Here is an 18221-nt window from a genome sequence, read left to right as displayed (position 1 = left end):
CATCTAGCTTGTTTATGAACCAAACAAATGCAGCTTTAACCTTAAAAAAAAAAAAAAAAAATCTTAACCAGGATCATAGACCACTGATTTTCACAGTTTATAATTCTAATATTATAAATTTAGACAGAATTAGAATATTTCGGCATTTTTTAAATGAATGGGCCAAATTCATTTGAATTAGTGTATGAAATGTATAGTGGCTTTTCCACAATTGGTATACTTTAATTATTTAGTGGATTGAGTATTTACGTAACACTTGTCTGTTATGAAAGACTGGCCTGGAGCTTAGCCAAAACAGTTTGGCCGGTAGGATGCTTCAGCTGGAATTTACAGATAAATTGTGGTCAAAATCCAGGATAAGCTGTGGTTCAGAAATGACGAAGACTGGAGATTGTGGTTGGCAAAAACAAATCTAGTAACATTGGTCCATCTGCTCACCTTCAGAGAAAGGGAAGGAAAGCTAAACTGAATCAGCAACTGGTATTGGGAAATTCTGTCTGGTTAAGCTCTTGTGGATTTTACTTTTTGAATTAGTTAGATCTATTTTGTACCTTCACAATTGGGTAATCTACAGCATCAAAAGGAACACTTGTAATGAGAGTGGGGGTGAGTAGTCTAAATCAATACTTGCTCCTCAGGAAATGGCAATTAAAGCATCCTAATGTTGGAGACTTCCGATGACGGCGGGAGGGAGGCAGCCGGGCGTTGGAGGGCTCCCGTTCGGGAACGGCATTGTCGGGGATTGACACCCGGTCCTAGGGGCAGCGAAGGCGGTAAAGGTCAGGAGAAGGCACAGGGAAGGGATATGTCGAGGGCCAGTAAAGAAAACGGCTGTGAAAACAGCCGAAAGTCTGTCGGTGAGTAGAAAGGTCACCGCGGTGTCGGTAAAGAAAATGGAGGCTGGAGCACCAGAGGAGGCCGCATTGCTTACAGCTGAAGAAATAACTAAGGTAATGGCTGCGGAATTCGAAAGGCAGTTTACAAAATACATGGAGACAATGAGGAAGGAGATGAGGGAGGTTTTGAGTGTGCTGGTGGATGAGGCGTTTTCCCCGGTGACGACGGCGGTGGCGAGCGCAGTGGCGGAGGTGCGGAAGCAAGGGGAGGCGCTGAAGGAAGTGGCGGAGACATTATTGCAGCACGATGATCAACTTACCTCGATGGGGAAGGAGATGCGGAAGGTGATGGAGATTGACCAGGAACTGCGAGGAAAAATGGAAGACCTGGAAAACAGATCCAGGCGACAGGATTTGAGGATTCTGGGGCTGCCCGAAGGAGTTGAAGGGCCGAGGCCGACTGAGTATTTTGCTGCGATGCTGGTGAAACTATTGGGGGAGGGGGGAGGATCCCTCTCGTTATGAACTGGATCGGGCTCATCGGTCGTGGAGGCCTGTACCAAAGGCGAGTGAGCCGCCAAGGGTAGTGACTCTGTGCTTCCGTAGTTACAGTGTGAAGGAGAAGGTCCTGTGATGGGCCAAGCAGAAGCAGGTGGTGCAGTGGGCTGGAGCTGGTGTACGTGTATACCAGGACTTTACAGTGGAGCTGGTAATGAGGCGGGCTGCTTTTAATCGGGTGAAGAGGGCTCTGTACATTAGCAAGGTGCAGTGCGGCATTGTATATCCAGCGAAGCTGAGGGTGACTTACAAGCTCAAGGACTTTTATTTTGGAACGGCAGAAGCAGCAGAGGAGTTTGCGAAGGCAGAAGAACTGTGGCAGAATTGAGAAATGGCCATGTACCGATGTAACCTCATGACTGTATTTTCTTTTTTTTTTGTTTCACTGCGTGCGGGTTTATGGCCTAAAGATGCCAATGTTGTATATATTTGGACAAGGGAAGTGATGGGACTTTCACTCGAAGTGAGGGCTCTTTGGGGTGTAGGTGGATATGCGGGGTTTGTGTGCTAAAAGGGGATTTCTGGGCTTTCCATGGGCCAGGAAAGGGACCCGGGCGGGGGCCTCCACGCTGGCCGGTTTAAGCCGGTCAGTGAACGGGAGTGAGGTGGGGTGAGGGGCTGCGGCCATCTGAGCCTGGCAGAACAGGGTCCGAGTAGTCTAGCTGGGGTGAAATGTTGGGGGGAGGAGTTTCACAAGAGGCAGTGGACAGAAGGAGTTGGGGGGGGGGGGCTGGTTACAACTCTTGGGTATCATGTACCGTACTCTTTCAGCGGATGGACGGCATTGAGCGTTTGGGGGGGGGGGGGAGAGTGGACTCTATGGTGACCATGGGTGGTCCCGGACTCCTTTTTTTTCTTTTTCTCCATTGTTTTTTGTTTCCACCATGGGAGGGTTTGTTTTATTGGATGCATATATTGACAGGTAGGCCGTTGTTAGGGGTGGTGGGAGGATGGGATCGTTGTTATTGTTAAGGGGATTGATTTTGTATTTGTTACCGTTTACTATCTGTGGTGGGGTGTAAATTCTGAAGGGAAATGTGAAAATGCAGAATAAAAACATTTATTAAAAAAAACTTCCTAATGTTATGGGAAACCCAGCTGCCTTTACCTAAGAAATTTTTAAAGTAAGGTAATGTGGAAGAAGGTTGGCATTATATTTCAATAATGGATTGAGTATTTTTGCTTTTTATTTTACTGTCTGAATATTTTATTTCTCCCCATTGATGTGACTCATTTTGTACGAGTCAAATGAGAATCAAGAAAGGGAATAGGAAGATCACTGGGAATTGCAGACCCATCAGTCTTACGTTTGTGGTGAGAAAAATATTGGAAAGGATTCTGAGATAGGATTTATGATTATTTAGAAAATCATAGTTTGATTAAAGATAGTCAGCATGTCTTTGTGAGGGGCAGGTCATGCCTCACAAGCCTCATGGAATTCTTTGAGGATGTGACGAGACACATTGATGAAGGTCGGGCAGTGGATGTGGTGTATATGGATTTCAGTAAGGCATTTGATAAGGTTCCCTATGGTAGGCTCATTCAGAAAGTTAGGGGGTATGGATTACAGGGAAATTTGGCTGTCTGGATACAGAATTGGCTGGCCGAAAGAAGACAGCGAGTGGTAGTGGATGGAAAGTATTCCACCTGTAGGTCGGTGACCAATGGTGTCCAGCAAGGATCTGTTCTGGGACCTCTGCTTTTTGTGGATTTTATAAATGATTTGGATGAGGAAATCAAAGGGTGGGTTAGTAAGTTTGCTAATGACACGAAGGTTGGTGGAGTTGTAGATAGTGTTGAGGGTTGTTGCAGGTTACAACAGGACATTGACAGGATGTAGAGCTGGGTTGAGAAGTGGCAGATGGAGTTCAACCTTGATAAATGTGAAGTGATTCATTTTGGAAGGTCGAATTTGAATGCTAAATACAGGGTTAAAGGCAGAATTCTTGGAAGTGTGGAGGAATAGAGGAATCTTGGGGTCCACGTACATAGATCCCTCAAAGTTGCCACCCAGGTTGATAGGGTTGTTAAGGAGACGTATGGTCTGTTGCCTTTCATTCACAGGGGCATTGAGTTTAAGAGCCACTAGGTTTTGTTGCAGCTTTATAAAACTCTAGTTAGGCCACACTTGCAATATTGTGTCCAGTTCTCATCGCCTCATTATAGGAAGGATTTGGATGCTTTGGAGAGAGTACAGAGGAGATTTACCAGGATGCTGCCTGGACTGGAGGGCATGTCTTATGAAGGGAGGTTGAGGGCGCTAGTGCTTTTCTCACTGGAAATGAAAATGAAAAATGAAAATCGCTTATTGTCACGAGTAGGCTTCAATGAAGTTACTGTAAAAAGCCCCTAGTCGCCACATTCCGGCGCCTGTCCGGGGAGGCTGGTACGGGAATCGAACCGTGCTGCTGGCATGCTTGGTAAGCCAAGTGAGCTAAACCAGCCCCTGGAGCGAAGAAGGCAAAGAGGTGACTTGATAGAGGTGTACAAGGCGATGAGAGGAATGGATAGCCAGAGACTTTTCTCCAGGGTGGAAATGGCTGTCACGAGGGGACATGATTTTAAGGTGATTGGAGGAAGGTATAGGGGAGATGTCAGTGGTTGGTTCTTTACAGAGTGGTAGGTGTGTGGAATGCACTGCCAGCAGATGTCGTAGAGTCAGTCATTAGGGACATTTAAGCGGCTCTTAGACAGGCACATGGACAGCAGTAAATTGAAGCGGTGAAGGTTAGGTGATCTTAGATGAGGATAAATGGTCGGCACAACATTGTGGTCTGAAGGACCTGTACTGTGCTGTACTGTTCTATGTTCTATTTATATGAATGTTATCTGTATTCCTTGATGCATTTGATCTCACTGTAATGGCTGTTAGTTGTAGACTGTTCAGTGGTCACTTTTTGCCTCCTTTAGTGTGAAATTGAATCATCTGATGCTGAGATATGTGGAAATAAACTTCTTCATAGTTAGTGTCAACTTTTACATTTTGGTAAGGAAAGATAAGTCGTGTATTATTTTTGAAATAAGAGTTTTAATAGGGATGAGTACCACTGCATCTTTAAAAGTAGCAACACCGGTTAATAGGACCATGAAAAAGACCTGTGCAACGGTTTATTAGTGATAAAAAAAAATTATTATTTTATTTTATTATATTATTTTTCACCCATCGGCTCATAATCTGAGTGCGCCTTTAAGCAGTGGACTTGAACTGAAGCAGCCTGCTAGTCAGGACAGTGTGTTCAGGATTTTTTTTATTGGAGGAAAATACAGACTTATCAGCATGAAGGAATTTTAAGAACCAGCTTTGGGGGCCTATTCAATTGTCTGGCTGGCAACCTGTGAATTGGCCAGGGAGTGTGTTCTGGCTGACAACAGTCAATGAATCCTGTGGGATTCTTCAGAGAGAGCTGGACAAAAGTGCTTAGACCTTGGACAAAAGTGCTTAGACCTTGAACAAAGAAGGAGCACTATATAGTTGTGCATGTTCATGTGTGCACGGACACCAAGGAGAAATTTTAGTCTGGCCAATCCATCAAACCTGCACATCTTTGGACTGTGGATGGAAACCGGAACACCCAGAGGAAACCCACGCCGTCGCGGGGTGAACATGTAAACTCCACCCAGACAGACAGTCAACCAAGATCTGAATCAAACACAGGTCCCTAGCGGGGGTCACAGTGCTAATCACTGTCCAAACGTGCTGCCTCGGGTATTTTAAAATAACATTTAATTTCACTTGTGTTACGACACCGGGTCAAGTGGAGCTGGAATTGACCGTGTGCTAGATCGGAGGGAGTCATGACATTTTGGGGCTTATCTAGGATCTTTGGTAAGGTAGATGCCAATGTTTGGGGTACAAGTATTAGAGGTATCAGGTTTGTAACAGCATAACTGAATGGATCTGGAAGCTGCTCAGGCCTTTTTTTCAGGCGGAGGACCCGTTTTTGGTTTATTTACAAAGAAACAATTCACAGGAACAGGTCCTTCAGCCCTCCAAGCCTGCACCGATCACGTGTCCTATCTAGACCAACCACCTGTATCCTTTTAAATCCCGTCTGTTCATGTACCTATCCAGATACGTCTTAAAAGGTTGCTGACGTATCTGCCTCAACCACCTCACTTGCCAGCGTACTCCAGATCACCACCACCCTCTGTGTATAAAAAAAAAACTTCCCCCGCATATCTCCACTGAACCTATCCCCCTTCACCTTGAACTTGTGCCTCTTTGGAATTTTCAATTCCGCCCTGGGAAAAAACCTCCAACTGTTCACCCTATCTATACCTCTAATAATTTTATAAACTTCTATCAGGTCGCCCCTCAACCTCTCTGGGGAGAACAATCCCAGTTTATTCAATCTCTCCTCACAGCTAATACCCTCCATACCAGGCAACATCCTGGTAAACCTTTTCTGTACTCTCTCCAAAGCCTCCACATCCTTCTGGTAATGTGGTGACCAGAATTTGACACAGTATTCCAAATGTGGCCTAACCAACGTTCTATATAACTTTAACATTATTTGTATAGATAGGGTGAACAGTTGAAGGCTTTTTCCCAGGGCAGAATTGAAAATTACACGGGGGCACAAGTTCAAGGTGAGTGGGGATAGGTTTAGTGGAGATGTGCGCGAGAAGTTTTTTTTACACATACAGGGTGGTGGTGGCCTGGAATGCACTGCCAAGTGAGGTGGTGAAGCAAATTATATCCCGTCCTATGAAGACGAGCATGCCATATGTTTTCTTTACCACCATTTCCGCCTGTGCTGCCACATTTTTTTTAGAAAATATTTTATTGAGGTATTTATAATTTTAACAATTTTAAACATCAAATTTCAACAAGAACAGAGGCACAGCAATATAACCGATAAACCCCCGAGCACAGACCCCAGCCAACATGGCTTATATAAACGGTGCCACCATCCCCAGCCCTCCCTCCTTTGGTTCTCCTGCCGTCACTCGTCTCTCCCATGCCTTCTCTTCTCTCCCATGCCTTCTCTTCTCTCTCTCCCCCCCCCCCCCCCCCCCCCCCCCCCCCACACACACACACACACACACACACACACACAGCTATTCTTCCCACTTTCTCTTCACCTCCCTTATTGGGGCTCCCTCCCACTCCATCAGTTCCTTATAAATCTCTGAGACCTTCCCTTTTCCTACTCCTGTTCTCGACACCACCTTATCCTGCAGTCCACAGTGCGGCAGGTGCGGGAAGGTCAACGTCCCCTCCAAATCCATGTGCTGCCTCCACTGTCCCCACACCCTCGGCAGCTGCAACTACCGAGCCGGCGAGAATGGCAGAGGTGCCGTTAACGATGCCCCCAAACTCGTGTCTTTATATTTTGCCGCCTCCACCTGCTCCCATACCGACCCCTCCCCCACTACCCACTTCCTGACCATCGCAATATTCGCCGCCCAGTAATAATTTATAAAATTCGGAAGAGCCCGCCCCCGCTCCAGCAGCACCTTTTTCACCTGCAGGGTTACACCACCCAAACAAATCCCGAGATCACTGCATTCACATTTTTGAAGAACACCTTGAGGATAAAAATTGACGGCTCTGGAAAACAAACAAACAACCTTGGGAGGACCGTCACTTAAGTGTCTGAACTTTCCCGCCAATGACAACGGGAGAGCGTACCACCTCTGAAAGCCCCCCCCTCATCTGATCTACCAATCAGTGCAAATTCAGCCTGTGCAGCACAGGGACTTCCGGTGGCGGCCATTGAGTGAGGGGTCCCACATTTGGTGGTTCCTGCTTGTGGTGTTTTGTTTGGACCTTTTCCCTGGTTAACAGGTGGATGTGAGGTGGAAAAAGGTACAGGAGAGCGAGTGGAAGAGAGTGACCCTCTGGTGTATGTAGCCGAGGGCCAGAAGCAGTCGCAAAAGAGGGAATCAGTCAGTTAGAGTTAGTGTGGCGCCTGCAATGCATGTGGAGATGGCAGAGGGGCAGGGAGCAGACCAGCTGGTGAGCTTCCTGAACAAGAAGGTTGAAGATCTGGAGAACCAGTCACATAGGCAGAACACAAAGATTGTGGGCCTGCCAGACAGGAGTGAAGGACCCGATGTTGGCGTGTAAGTGGGGAGGATGCTGGAGAAGATGCAAGGAGAGAGTATGTTTGCACGGCCTTTGGAGGTGGATTGGGCGCACAGGGCGCTAATATGAGAGCCCCAGAGGAACGAGTCGCCAAGGGCGATGGTGGTGCAGTTGTACCGTTTCCTGGACAAGGAATAAATTATGAGGTGGGCCAGGCAGACGAAGCATTGCACCTGGGAGGGCAGTGAAATTTGAGTGCACCAGAACCTGGGTGGAGAGCAAGTTATAACAAGGTCGAGGGGGTGAAGTTTGGGCTACTATTCCCGGTACGTCTGTGGGTGACCCATGAAGGCCGGGAGTTGTACTTTGGATCGGTGGAGGAGGTGACAGAAGAATTTGTCAGAGGCAATGGACTGGCAGGAGAATGAGGACTTTGAACTTTGGTGGAGATGCCGTGTTGCTGCTGTGAACTAATGTTTGGGGCCATTTCTTTCTTTCTTGGGGCCATTTCTTTCTTTTTTGGGAAGAGGGGATGAGGTGGTTTCTGGGAGGGTTGCAGTTAATGAATGTTGATGAGGAGCTGGTGGAAGGCCTGGGGGCCCCAAATAGGCTTATAGAAGTAGGAGAGGGTGCAGAAGAGATTTACCAGGATGTTGCCTGGTATGGAGGGCATTGGCTATGATGAGAGGTTGAATAAACTAGGTTTGTTCGTGAGGGGCGACCTGATAGAGGTCTACAAAATTATGAGGGCATAGACAGGGTGGATAGTCAGAGACTTTTTCCCAGGGTAGAGGGGTCAATTACCAGGGGACATAGGTTTAAGGTACGAGGGGCACGGTTTCGAGGAGATGTAGGAGGGAAGTTTTTTACGCAAGAGGGTGGTGGGTGCCTGGAACTCGCTGCTGGAGGAAGTGGTGGAAGCAGGGACGATAGTGACATTTTAAGGAGCATCTTGACAAATACATGAATAGGATGGGAATAGGGGGATATGGACACCGGGAGTGTAGAAGATTTCAGTTTCGACGGGCAGCATCGTCGGCGCAGGCTTGGAGGGCCGAAGGGCCTGTTCCTGTGCAGTACTTTTCTGTGTTCTTTTCTTTGTTCTATTGGTTGAATTGGCTGACTTAGGATCGAGGGTGGGAGGCCTCCAATTCAGTTGGTCACCTGAAATGTAAGGGGGTTGAATGGCCTAATGAAAAGGTATGGGGTAGTTGCTCACCTTAAAAGTTTGAATGCGGCAGCACGTGGCACAATGGTTAGCATTGCTGCCTACGGCACTGAGGACCCGGATTCGAATCCTGGCCCTGGGTCACTGTCCGTGTGGAGTTTGCACATTCTCCCTGTGTCTGGGTGGGTCTCACCCCCGCGACTCAAAGATGTGCAGGTTAGGTGGATTGGCCATGCTAAATTGACCCTTAATTGGGGAAAAAAGAATTGGGTACTTAAAATTTTTTTTTAAAGTTTGAATGCTGATGTGGTGTTTCTGCAGCACTTATTTGAGGGTAAGGGACCAGGCACGGTTGAGGAAGGGGTGGGCCAAGTATTTCACTCTGGCTTTGACGGTAGGTCTGGGGTGGGGCAATTTGATCAATAAAAGGGTTCTATTTCTGCCTGCTAAGATCTTGGCGAATCCTAATGGCAGATGTATGATTGTTAGTGGGCCCATGGCAGGCACCTGGTAGTCCTGGTTAATGTCTGTGTGCATAATTGGAATGATATGGATTTTGTTAACAGGTTACTAGTCTCCATTCCTGATTTGGATTCACAATTTGGATTTGCATCAGCTATTCTTGGGTGGTGACTTAAGCTATGTTCTAGATCCAAAGGTTGGATTGACTCCATGAGGTGTGGCAAAAATGTTGTTGGTTTTCATGGAGCAGACAGGGGGGGTGGCGCACCTGAGGGATTTAAGATTTTTCTTTCTTCCTCTTCCCATGCCCATCAGGTTCACTCACATATTGACTTTTCTGTGGTGGATAGGTGTCTCCTCCCTTGGGTGAAGAGGGCGGCGTATTCGGTGATTTCTATTTCAGGTCATGCCCCACATAGGGTGGCATGGTAGCACAGTGGTTAGCACTGTTGCTTCACAGCGCCAGGGTCCTGACTTGGGTCACTGTGTGGAGTCTGCACGTTCTCCCTGTGTCTGTCTGCGGGGGTTTCCTCCGGGTGCTCCGGCTTCCTCCTCAGAGTCCTGAATGACGGGCTGTTAGGTGAATTGGACATTCTGAATTCTCCCTCCATGTACCGAAACAGGTGTCGGAATGTGGCAATTAGGGGATTTTCACAGTAACTTCATTGCAGTATTAATGTAAGCCTACTTGTGCCAATAGAGATTTTTATTATTATTATTATTATTTTGTGGATTTAATGCTGGAGTTAGGTGTCTCCCAACGCCCTTCACGGAGATTGGATATGGTGTTGTTGGCAGACAAAAGATTTTACGAATGCATGTCCTCTGCCATTGGGGAGTATATTAAATTTGGTTTGGATTGGATTTGATTTATATCACCTGTACCAAGGTACAGTGAAAAGTGTTGTTCTGCATACAGTCCAGAACGATCGTTCCATATATGAAGAAACATAGGATGTATGATAAATGTAAATATGTACAGTAAGAAGTCTTACAACACCAGGTTAAAGTCCAACATTTTTGTTTCAAACACTAGCTTTTGGAGCACTGCTCCTTCCTCAGAGGAATTACTGTCAACAGGTAAGGCAGTGAGCCAGCTGTGATGTTGAAGGGGGACATTTTATGAACGTGGGGAGAAGGCTCATCAGCTGAGGTGGCAGGCTGCCTTCCAGGCGATGTGCAGATAACTGACTTGGGTTGCAGTTGGTTTTCACTCCGCCCAAAGTTAACGCAGCTTTTGGAAATGCTCTATTGGGCTGCTGGAGGAGAGTTCAGCCATGACTGAGTTTTTAGATGGGTTATCCTTCCGATTGGTAGAGAGGCGGGAGGAGTTGGAATTCCCATTTGGGCCCGAGGAAGTTATGAAATGCATTGGGTTAATGCGGATGGATAAAGCTCCTGGCCCTGATGCCAATTGTGTTTTATTGGAAGTTTGCAGAACAGGTGATCCCTTTTAATATTAGATATGTTCCATGACTCCTTGTCCCGGTGTTTATTACTTGTTACACTTGCGCAAGCCTCTTTTTCCCTGATCCTGAAGAAGGACACGGCCCTACAGAATGTGGTTTGTTTTGATCCATCTCGCTTTTGAATGCAGGCACTAAATTACCTGCAAAAGCGCTGGCATGGCAGTTGGAGCCCTGCCTCCCAGATGTGATCTCGGAAGACCAGATGTGCTTCATCAAAAGTCAGCCAATATGTGTCGACTGTTGAATATTGTCCTTTTTCCGCCTCTCAAGTACACGAACCAGAGGTGATAGTTTCCATGGATGCCAAAAAAGCGTTTGATAGGGTGGAGTAGAGATCTAAGATTCCCGGGAGGTTTGATTTTGGGCAAAAGATCATATCATGGGTTTATTTGAAAAATGAAAATAAATGAAAATCGCTTATTGTCACGAGTAGGCTTCAATGAAGTTACTGTGAAAAGCCCCTAGTCGCCACATTCCGGCGCCTGTCTGGGGAGGCTGGTATGGGAATCGAACTGTGCTGCTGGCCTGCTTGGTCTGCTTTAAAAGCCAGCGATTTAGCCCAGTGAGCTAAACCAGCCCCTGTATTTACTGTATACGGCCCCCGATTGTGTTCACAGGGATACGAAGCAGAGATGTCCAATGTCTCCGCTTCTATTTGCTTTAGCAATTGAACCACTGGCCGTAACGTTAAGATCTTCCAATAAGTGGAAGGCGAGAAATCGGGGAGGGAGGGAGAATAGTGTCCTCGATATGCAGATGATCTGCTTTATTCTACAGACCCAGTTTCTCTCCGGACAGGCGCCGGAATGTGGCAACTAGGGGCTTTTCACAGTAACTTCATTGAAGCCTACTCGTGACAATAAGCGATTTTCATTTTTCATTTTCATGAGATAATGAAGCTACTTTGGAGTTTTGGCTCCTTCTCTGGGTGTAAGTTGAATTTATACAAAAGCGAATACTTTCTGGTTTAAACCCTGTCCCTCCCCCCGGAGGGGTGTCTATCTGGAAATGTTGCCACTTTGCCTGGCCAGATATAGCTTTCGCTATCTGAGAATCCAGGTGGCCCACGATTGGGCCTTGCTTCGTAAAGTAAATTATGCTAGTCTAGTGAATGGGGTCGAATCTGACTTGAAGAAGTGTGATATCCTCTTCCTGTCCTTAGCGGGCAGGGTTCAGACTATTAAAATGAATGTCCCCCAAGGTTTTTCTTTCTTTTTTAATGTCTTCCCACTTTTCTCTCCAAATCTTTCTTTGACAGAGTTAACAAATTAGTGTTCTCTTTAATTTGGGCGGGTAAGACTCCAAAAACCCATAGGGCATTTCTCCAGAGATAAACAGGTGGTTTAGCTTTACCCAATTTGTTGTTTTATTATTCGGCTGCCAATATTGAAAAAGTACTGAATTGGCTCAGTGATTCGAGTTCCATGTGGTGGAAAATGGAGGGGAGTTCTTTTAGGGGCTCTAATTTGGTTGCTTTAGTAACTGTCTGGTTTCCACTCTCTTTTTCTTTGATTTTCTTTGAATCCGGTAGTGGTGTCCACCCTGAGAATCTGGAAGCCGTTCAGACAGCATTCTAAATTTAGCTGCATGTTGTTGTAATCCTCTCTTCGCACCAGCGGGCTTAGACTGGATGCTTTGATCATGGGAGGGGAAGGGGTTGGAGAGGGTTAACGCCCTGTTTGTAAAGGGGGAAGGTTAGCCTTCCTCTTTACCTTTGACCGGGTCAGGTGGCGGAGTATTTCCGGTATTAATGGCCGGGTCTGGCGGGGCAGTATTTTGGGTATGGCCAGATCCTAGATCAGCAGCATCGGCTTTGTTGAATTAGGTGAAGGTGGATTGGGTTTGGAGTGAGGCTCTTCTCACTCATGACTTCCTGTGCTCGGCTTGGTTTCAAGTTCAAAGTGGTGCACAGAGCTCATCTGACCAAGGCGCGGATGAGTGGTTATTTTTTCCAGCTGTGGACGACAGGAATGAGCTGTGTTCTCGGGTGCCGCTAACCATACTCTATGTTCTGGTTATGTCCCAAGCTATTGAGCTTTTGGATCACCTTTTATCACCATGTCAGAAATTCTTAATGTCAAACTTGTGGTCATTTTCAGGGTATAGGACTCAGTTATGCTGTTGACAGAGGTGAAGGCAATGTCCTCACCTTTGCTTCATTAATAGTGCAGAGGCAGGTTCTGCTTGGATGGTTCTCTCCTACACTGCTCAGTGCCTCGGTCTGGTTGGGTGACTGCATGGAGTTCCTACATTTGGCGACGGTCAAGTATACCATTAGGAGGTTCTACCTAAGATGGCAACCATTCATTCCCTGTTTTTAAAGAGTTAGTCACTGTCAGTTGTTATGGGTGTTTTAGTTTTAATGTTGGGGGTTAAGATTGGATGTGTTCTTTATTGTGCTCTTTTTACATTGTAACTTGAAGCATTTGTTTTATATTATATTATGTTATTTTGTTATAATTAAAATGTTTTCCATACAATTATTGGAAAAGAAAAGGTTTTTGATTTTTTTTTAATAGACTGATGGAGATGATACTCACACTGGAACTCTGGAACCACCACAGAGCAGATCCAATACTATAAGCTTAAGCCCTAGACAGCGGCGTACTCAACAGCAGCGACGCGCTCAGCAGCAGCAACAGTCGAGGCGTCCAGTTTCACCATCATATACTCCAGTTCGTCACCCAACTAACAGCAATCAAATAGGATCCACTGTCCTAATTGTCATCCTCACATTAGCACTGGCTGCCCTAATTTTCCGAAGGATTTACATGTCGAATGAATACAGATTTGACTATGAATTGTAATGATCCTGCTTTGCATAGCCATAGACTGGATTTATTATACATCATATCATGTATTTTAACATCCAAACCCCCCATATTAATGGCCAGGATATGCAAGGGCTTTGAATAATCTACCCAAAAGGGATTTTAAAATGTTACAGAATGCAAGGCTTATGCATAATTATTGTCCTTGGGGTAATAAACAGAGGCATTTTCCAAAATGTAATACTGCAGGGAAACCCATTCAGGAATATCTTTCATCAAACTCTGGTTAAATTCAATTTATCTTGTAGAATTGAGTGATTCTTGTTGAGACCATGCTGTTCAAAAATGTCACTAATTCTGAGGGTGCTAATCTGTTTACTGAGAAGTTTCTGTGGATCATTGTAAAGTTCATTTGGCTCATAACCTGAGTGCTAGCGGGGTAATATGCAATTTTACCTTTTAGAAATGAGTCCTGTTTCTACGAATTAACAAATGCCTTAACCCTGTCGGGGGAGTATAAACATTCACTTTCATTTGAATACGTAGTCAGGTATGTCTATAGCAAATCTAAAACCCAAATTTATCATTCAACACTGCTACGTAGCTGTTGCGGTATAAGCTAGTTTCATGCTAGTTTCATGGTATAAGATTATCAGTGTTTTAATAAACATCCCAAAGTAAATTTTAAAATGCACAAATCTTAAAACAAAGATCCAACCAGAGAATTAGTATAAAATCCTTAAAAATAAAACCAAAATCAATAGGTGGTGTTATCTGTAACTTTTGTGTTAAGTCAAAGGAACTATATTTGTAAAAATATAAAAAGGGTGAGATAGTGATTAGGGGGTCTAGTGCTTAGTTAAGTTCCTCGAGTTGTTAACAAAATAATCAAATATGAGTTTTTCTGCTAAGTGATGGAAAACCAGTACTCCTGGTTGTTTATTTTCCTTAACCAAGCTACGAATGCTGTAGCATGTCAGTTGGTGATTGTAATGTGTGTATGTGTAAATATATAAAATATATTACAAAATTGAACTCTTCATTACAAGTTGCAGAGCGATGCTTTTAATTTTCATATACAGGATGCTCCATTGTTTACATTTTTGATTGTCTGAAGTATGAGTAAATATTGTCTGCTTTACTGAGTAGACAGGGGGCACTGTTATTTTGTTGGATGCCCTGTGAACAATGAATTTTGCCAATGTAAAGTCACCAGTTTCAAATATGAAACCACAAGAACAAACTATCTCATACAGATGTGAATGTTTAAGATTTTTCGGCTCCAGAATTGATTTTTGTGGGACCCTGAATACTGTGCACAAGTGGTGCCGCAGCACTTTACAGTTGCCCTGCAGTCAGTGTCCTGACGTTTTAATGCATCATTGTCATTAAATTGCTCAACGTGGAAATCTAATGAACAGTCCATTGTTTTTGTTTTATGAAATACTTTGCCTTTCTTGGCTTCAGAATAAATATTGGCATATCAGCCTGGCATCTTAAAAATAGTGCTTTTGTGCCATGCATGCCAGACAAATTATTGCAGAATTTTTGTGTCATAGTTTATTCAGCATGGTGTTAGAAACACTGTTCTGCCTCAGCACAACAATGGAAAGTTATTAAAACAGAGTACTTCCTGTATATATTATATATAATATATATAATATATACACACGTTAGCCAATGCCAGATACAAACAACAGTGAAATAAACATTCTGTTGAATAAATGTAAATTCAGATTTGTTTTGTTTATACTCACTTCCTGGCATGGAACAAATAAATGACTTTTTAAATTATCATGTTTTATCAATAATGGTCTATGCAGTTGAACTGAAGAGACCCATGCAGCTGAAAATATAGAAATTGAAACTAATGCAGTTATTAAACATTAAATTTAATATTTACTTGGCTACTATAAAATGTTGTACTTAGTGGATTTTTTTGAACAACTAGAAAAGGGAAGAATTGCAGGGCAATAGGGAAGGAGCAGGGGAATGAGACGAATCAGCTCTTTCAAAGAGTGGGCACACATACAAAGGACAGAATGACTGACTGACTTCTGTGTTATATAATCCTATGTAGAAATAGGTCATTATTGATGTTTGCAGACATAAAGCATTCATTTTATGCCAGAAATACACAGCAGGCAGTGAACAGTGAAGTTACACTTGCTGTTCCATTAAGCATAATTAACTATTCTTATTACAGACATTGATTCATCAGTATATGTCCAGCATTTACATTTTCGTATTAACACTTGGTTAAATCATAATTCAAGGACTTGGGTACTTGGCCTTCTCTGCTTTCTATGACCATACATTTTCTGCAAGTAACTGAAGTCCTAGGTTTACTGTATTAAAATATAAATATGTAAATTTTTTTAATGAAATGTATGTTTTGTTTGGAATGAGTAACATACTGTAGTGCGAGCAATAGATTTAAAAGATTCAATTTGTTTACTGTAATTCCATGCATCAGCCCTCTGTCCATTTATAGTGCTTTTTTTCATAATCCTTTGACATTTTCCATCAATGAAACCGGCACTCATTCTTTCAATCTGTTCTGTTATCTGCATTCCAAAGTTGATGAATTCTTGATTATCCTCTACAGAGATCACAGGGGCAGGGGAGCATCACTAAAACAGATCCTAAAAAGGAAATTCAAAAATATCTTGTAATCTGCTTAGATTTCAATAACGTAATAAAAATCTTGTCAACCCACACTACTTGATCTCTTGTCATGTTTTACCATCCTATTTTTTTTTTTTTTGCTAATATTTTCTCATTAGGAATGTATTTAGCGTCGCGATCCTGATCAATAAGCGGGTAGAATAGTCTTGGATGTGGGAGTTCGGTACATTATGGTCAGTGGGAAGCCAGAGGGGGTGCAGGTGGTATTAGTAAATGTGAATGCGCCAAATTGGGATGATGTGGTGTTTATAAAGAAGATGCTGGGCAAGATACCGGACCTGGACTCGCACAGGTTGGTCATGGGCGGGGACTTCAACACAAGTTATTGACCCTGGCTTGGACCGGTCAAGCTTGAAAATGGGCAGGGTGGCAGCAATGGCAAAGGAACTAAGAGGGTTCATGGAGCTGATATTTGAGGGGGTGGGTGGATCCATGGAGATTTGGGCAGCCGAGGGTAAAGGCGTTCTCCTACTCACGTGCATAAAGTGAACTCCCTGATTGATTTCTTTATTTTGAGCAAGGCCTTGCTGGCTGGGGTGGTGGACACTGGGTACTTGGCGATTACAATCTAAGACCATGCTCCGCACTGGGTTGACCTGCAGGTTAGTAAAGACAGTAACCAGCGCCTGCACTGGAGGTTGGATGTGGGACTTTTGGCGGATGAAGGGGTGTGAGAGTGCCTGAGGAAATGTATTCTGAGCTACCTGCAGGACGATGACATGGGGGAAATTTCAGCAGCAATGGTCTGGGAAGCGCTGAAGGCGGTGGTCAAAGGGAGCTGATCTCGATCCGGGCTTATGGGGAGAAGGTGGGCAGGGCAGAGACGGACCGACTGGTTAAGGAGATACTACAGGTTGATGGGAGGTCTGAGGAGACCTCCGAGATAGGGCTTTTAAGGGAATGGCGGAGGCTACAGGCGGAGGTCGGCTTGTTAACCACAGGGAGGACGGTGGAGCAGCTGAGAAAGGTGAGTGGGGCGATCTATGAGAGAAGGCCGGCAGAATGCTTGCACACCAGCTTAGGAAGAGGGAGGCAGATAGCAAAAGTAAAGGACGGAGGTGGGAACCTGGTTGGCGATTCAGCAGGGGTGAATAAGGCGTTTAGGGATTTCTGCAGCAGGCTGTACGGGTTGGAATCCCCTACGGGGCCGGAGGGAATGAGGCACTTCTTGGAGGGGCTGATTTTCCCAAAGATGGATTGGGAGCGGGTAGAAGTGCTGGGGGCCCCAATCGGGCTGGAAGTGGAGGGCTGGAGGGCCATGCAGGCGGGTAAGCTCCCGGATGGGTACCCAGTGGAGTTATATAAAAAGTTCTTGGGGATATTAGGGTCGGTGTTGAGGCTGTTCAATGAGGCAAGGGAAAGAGGGGTGCTGCCCCTGACGAGATGTCACAGGCAACGATTTCGCTGATTCTTAAGAGGGACAAGAACCCGGAGCTTTGTGGGTCCTACAGGCCGATCTCCCTGTTGAATGTAGATGCCAAGTTTCTGGCCAAACTCTTGTCTTCCAGGATCGAGGATTGTGTTCCAGACATTATTGGGGAGGACCAGACTGGGTTTGTTAAGGGCAGGCAGTTGGTGGCCAATGTAAGTAGGCTGTTAAATGTGATCATGACGCCCCCAGAAGGTAGGGAGGTGGAGGTAGTGATCGCAATGGATGCAGAAAAGGCTTTTCATTGAGTAGAATGGGATTATCTGTGGGTGATACTGGGACGGTTCGGATTCGGGAGGGGCTTTTTGACTGGGTCAGGTTGCTGTATCAGGCTCCTGTGGCAAAAGTACGGACAAATAGGGCAACATCGGACTGTTTTAGACTGCACCGGGTGACGAGACAGCGATGCCCCCTTTCCCCACTGTTGTTTGCGCTTGTTATAGAGCTGTTGGCAATTGCTCAGAGCCTCAAGGGGCTGGAGAGGACTGGTCCGGGGGGGTGAGGTGGAGCACAGGGTTTTGCTCTATGCGGATGACCTGCTTCTGTATGTATCGGACCCATTAGAGGGGATGGAAGAAATTATGAGGATTCTAGGAGAATTTGGCTGGTTTTCGGGGTATTAATATGGAAAAGAGTGAGTTGTTTGTGGTCCAGGAGAGGTGACTGGGAGAGCTGCTGTTTAGGTTAGTAGAGGGAAGCTTTAGGTACCTAGGCATCCAAGCGGTGTGGGAATGGGACCAGCTGCATAAATTGAATCTGGCCCTGCTAGTGGACCAAATGAAGGACGATTTTCGGAGATGGGACACGTT

General features: G+C 45.1%; 1 protein-coding gene across 1 annotated transcript in view; it reads left to right on the top strand.

The window, feature by feature from the left end:
* The window catches only part of ube2j1 (ubiquitin-conjugating enzyme E2, J1), a 72206-nt gene extending 56191 nt beyond the window's left edge, over nucleotides 1-16015 (top strand). The window contains exon 8 of the mRNA XM_038799359.1: nucleotides 13044-16015. Within this exon, the coding sequence (XP_038655287.1) occupies nucleotides 13044-13331 (288 nt within the window). The 3' untranslated portion in view covers nucleotides 13332-16015. The remainder of the gene's footprint in view (nucleotides 1-13043) is intronic.
* The last annotated feature ends 2206 nt before the right edge of the window (nucleotides 16016-18221 follow it).

Source organism: Scyliorhinus canicula, chromosome 6, assembly GCF_902713615.1.
Source record: "Scyliorhinus canicula chromosome 6, sScyCan1.1, whole genome shotgun sequence".
Lineage (NCBI taxonomy): Eukaryota > Metazoa > Chordata > Chondrichthyes > Carcharhiniformes > Scyliorhinidae > Scyliorhinus > Scyliorhinus canicula.
Note: the sequence above shows the minus strand (reverse complement) of the source record. Positions and strands in the feature narration are given on the sequence as shown.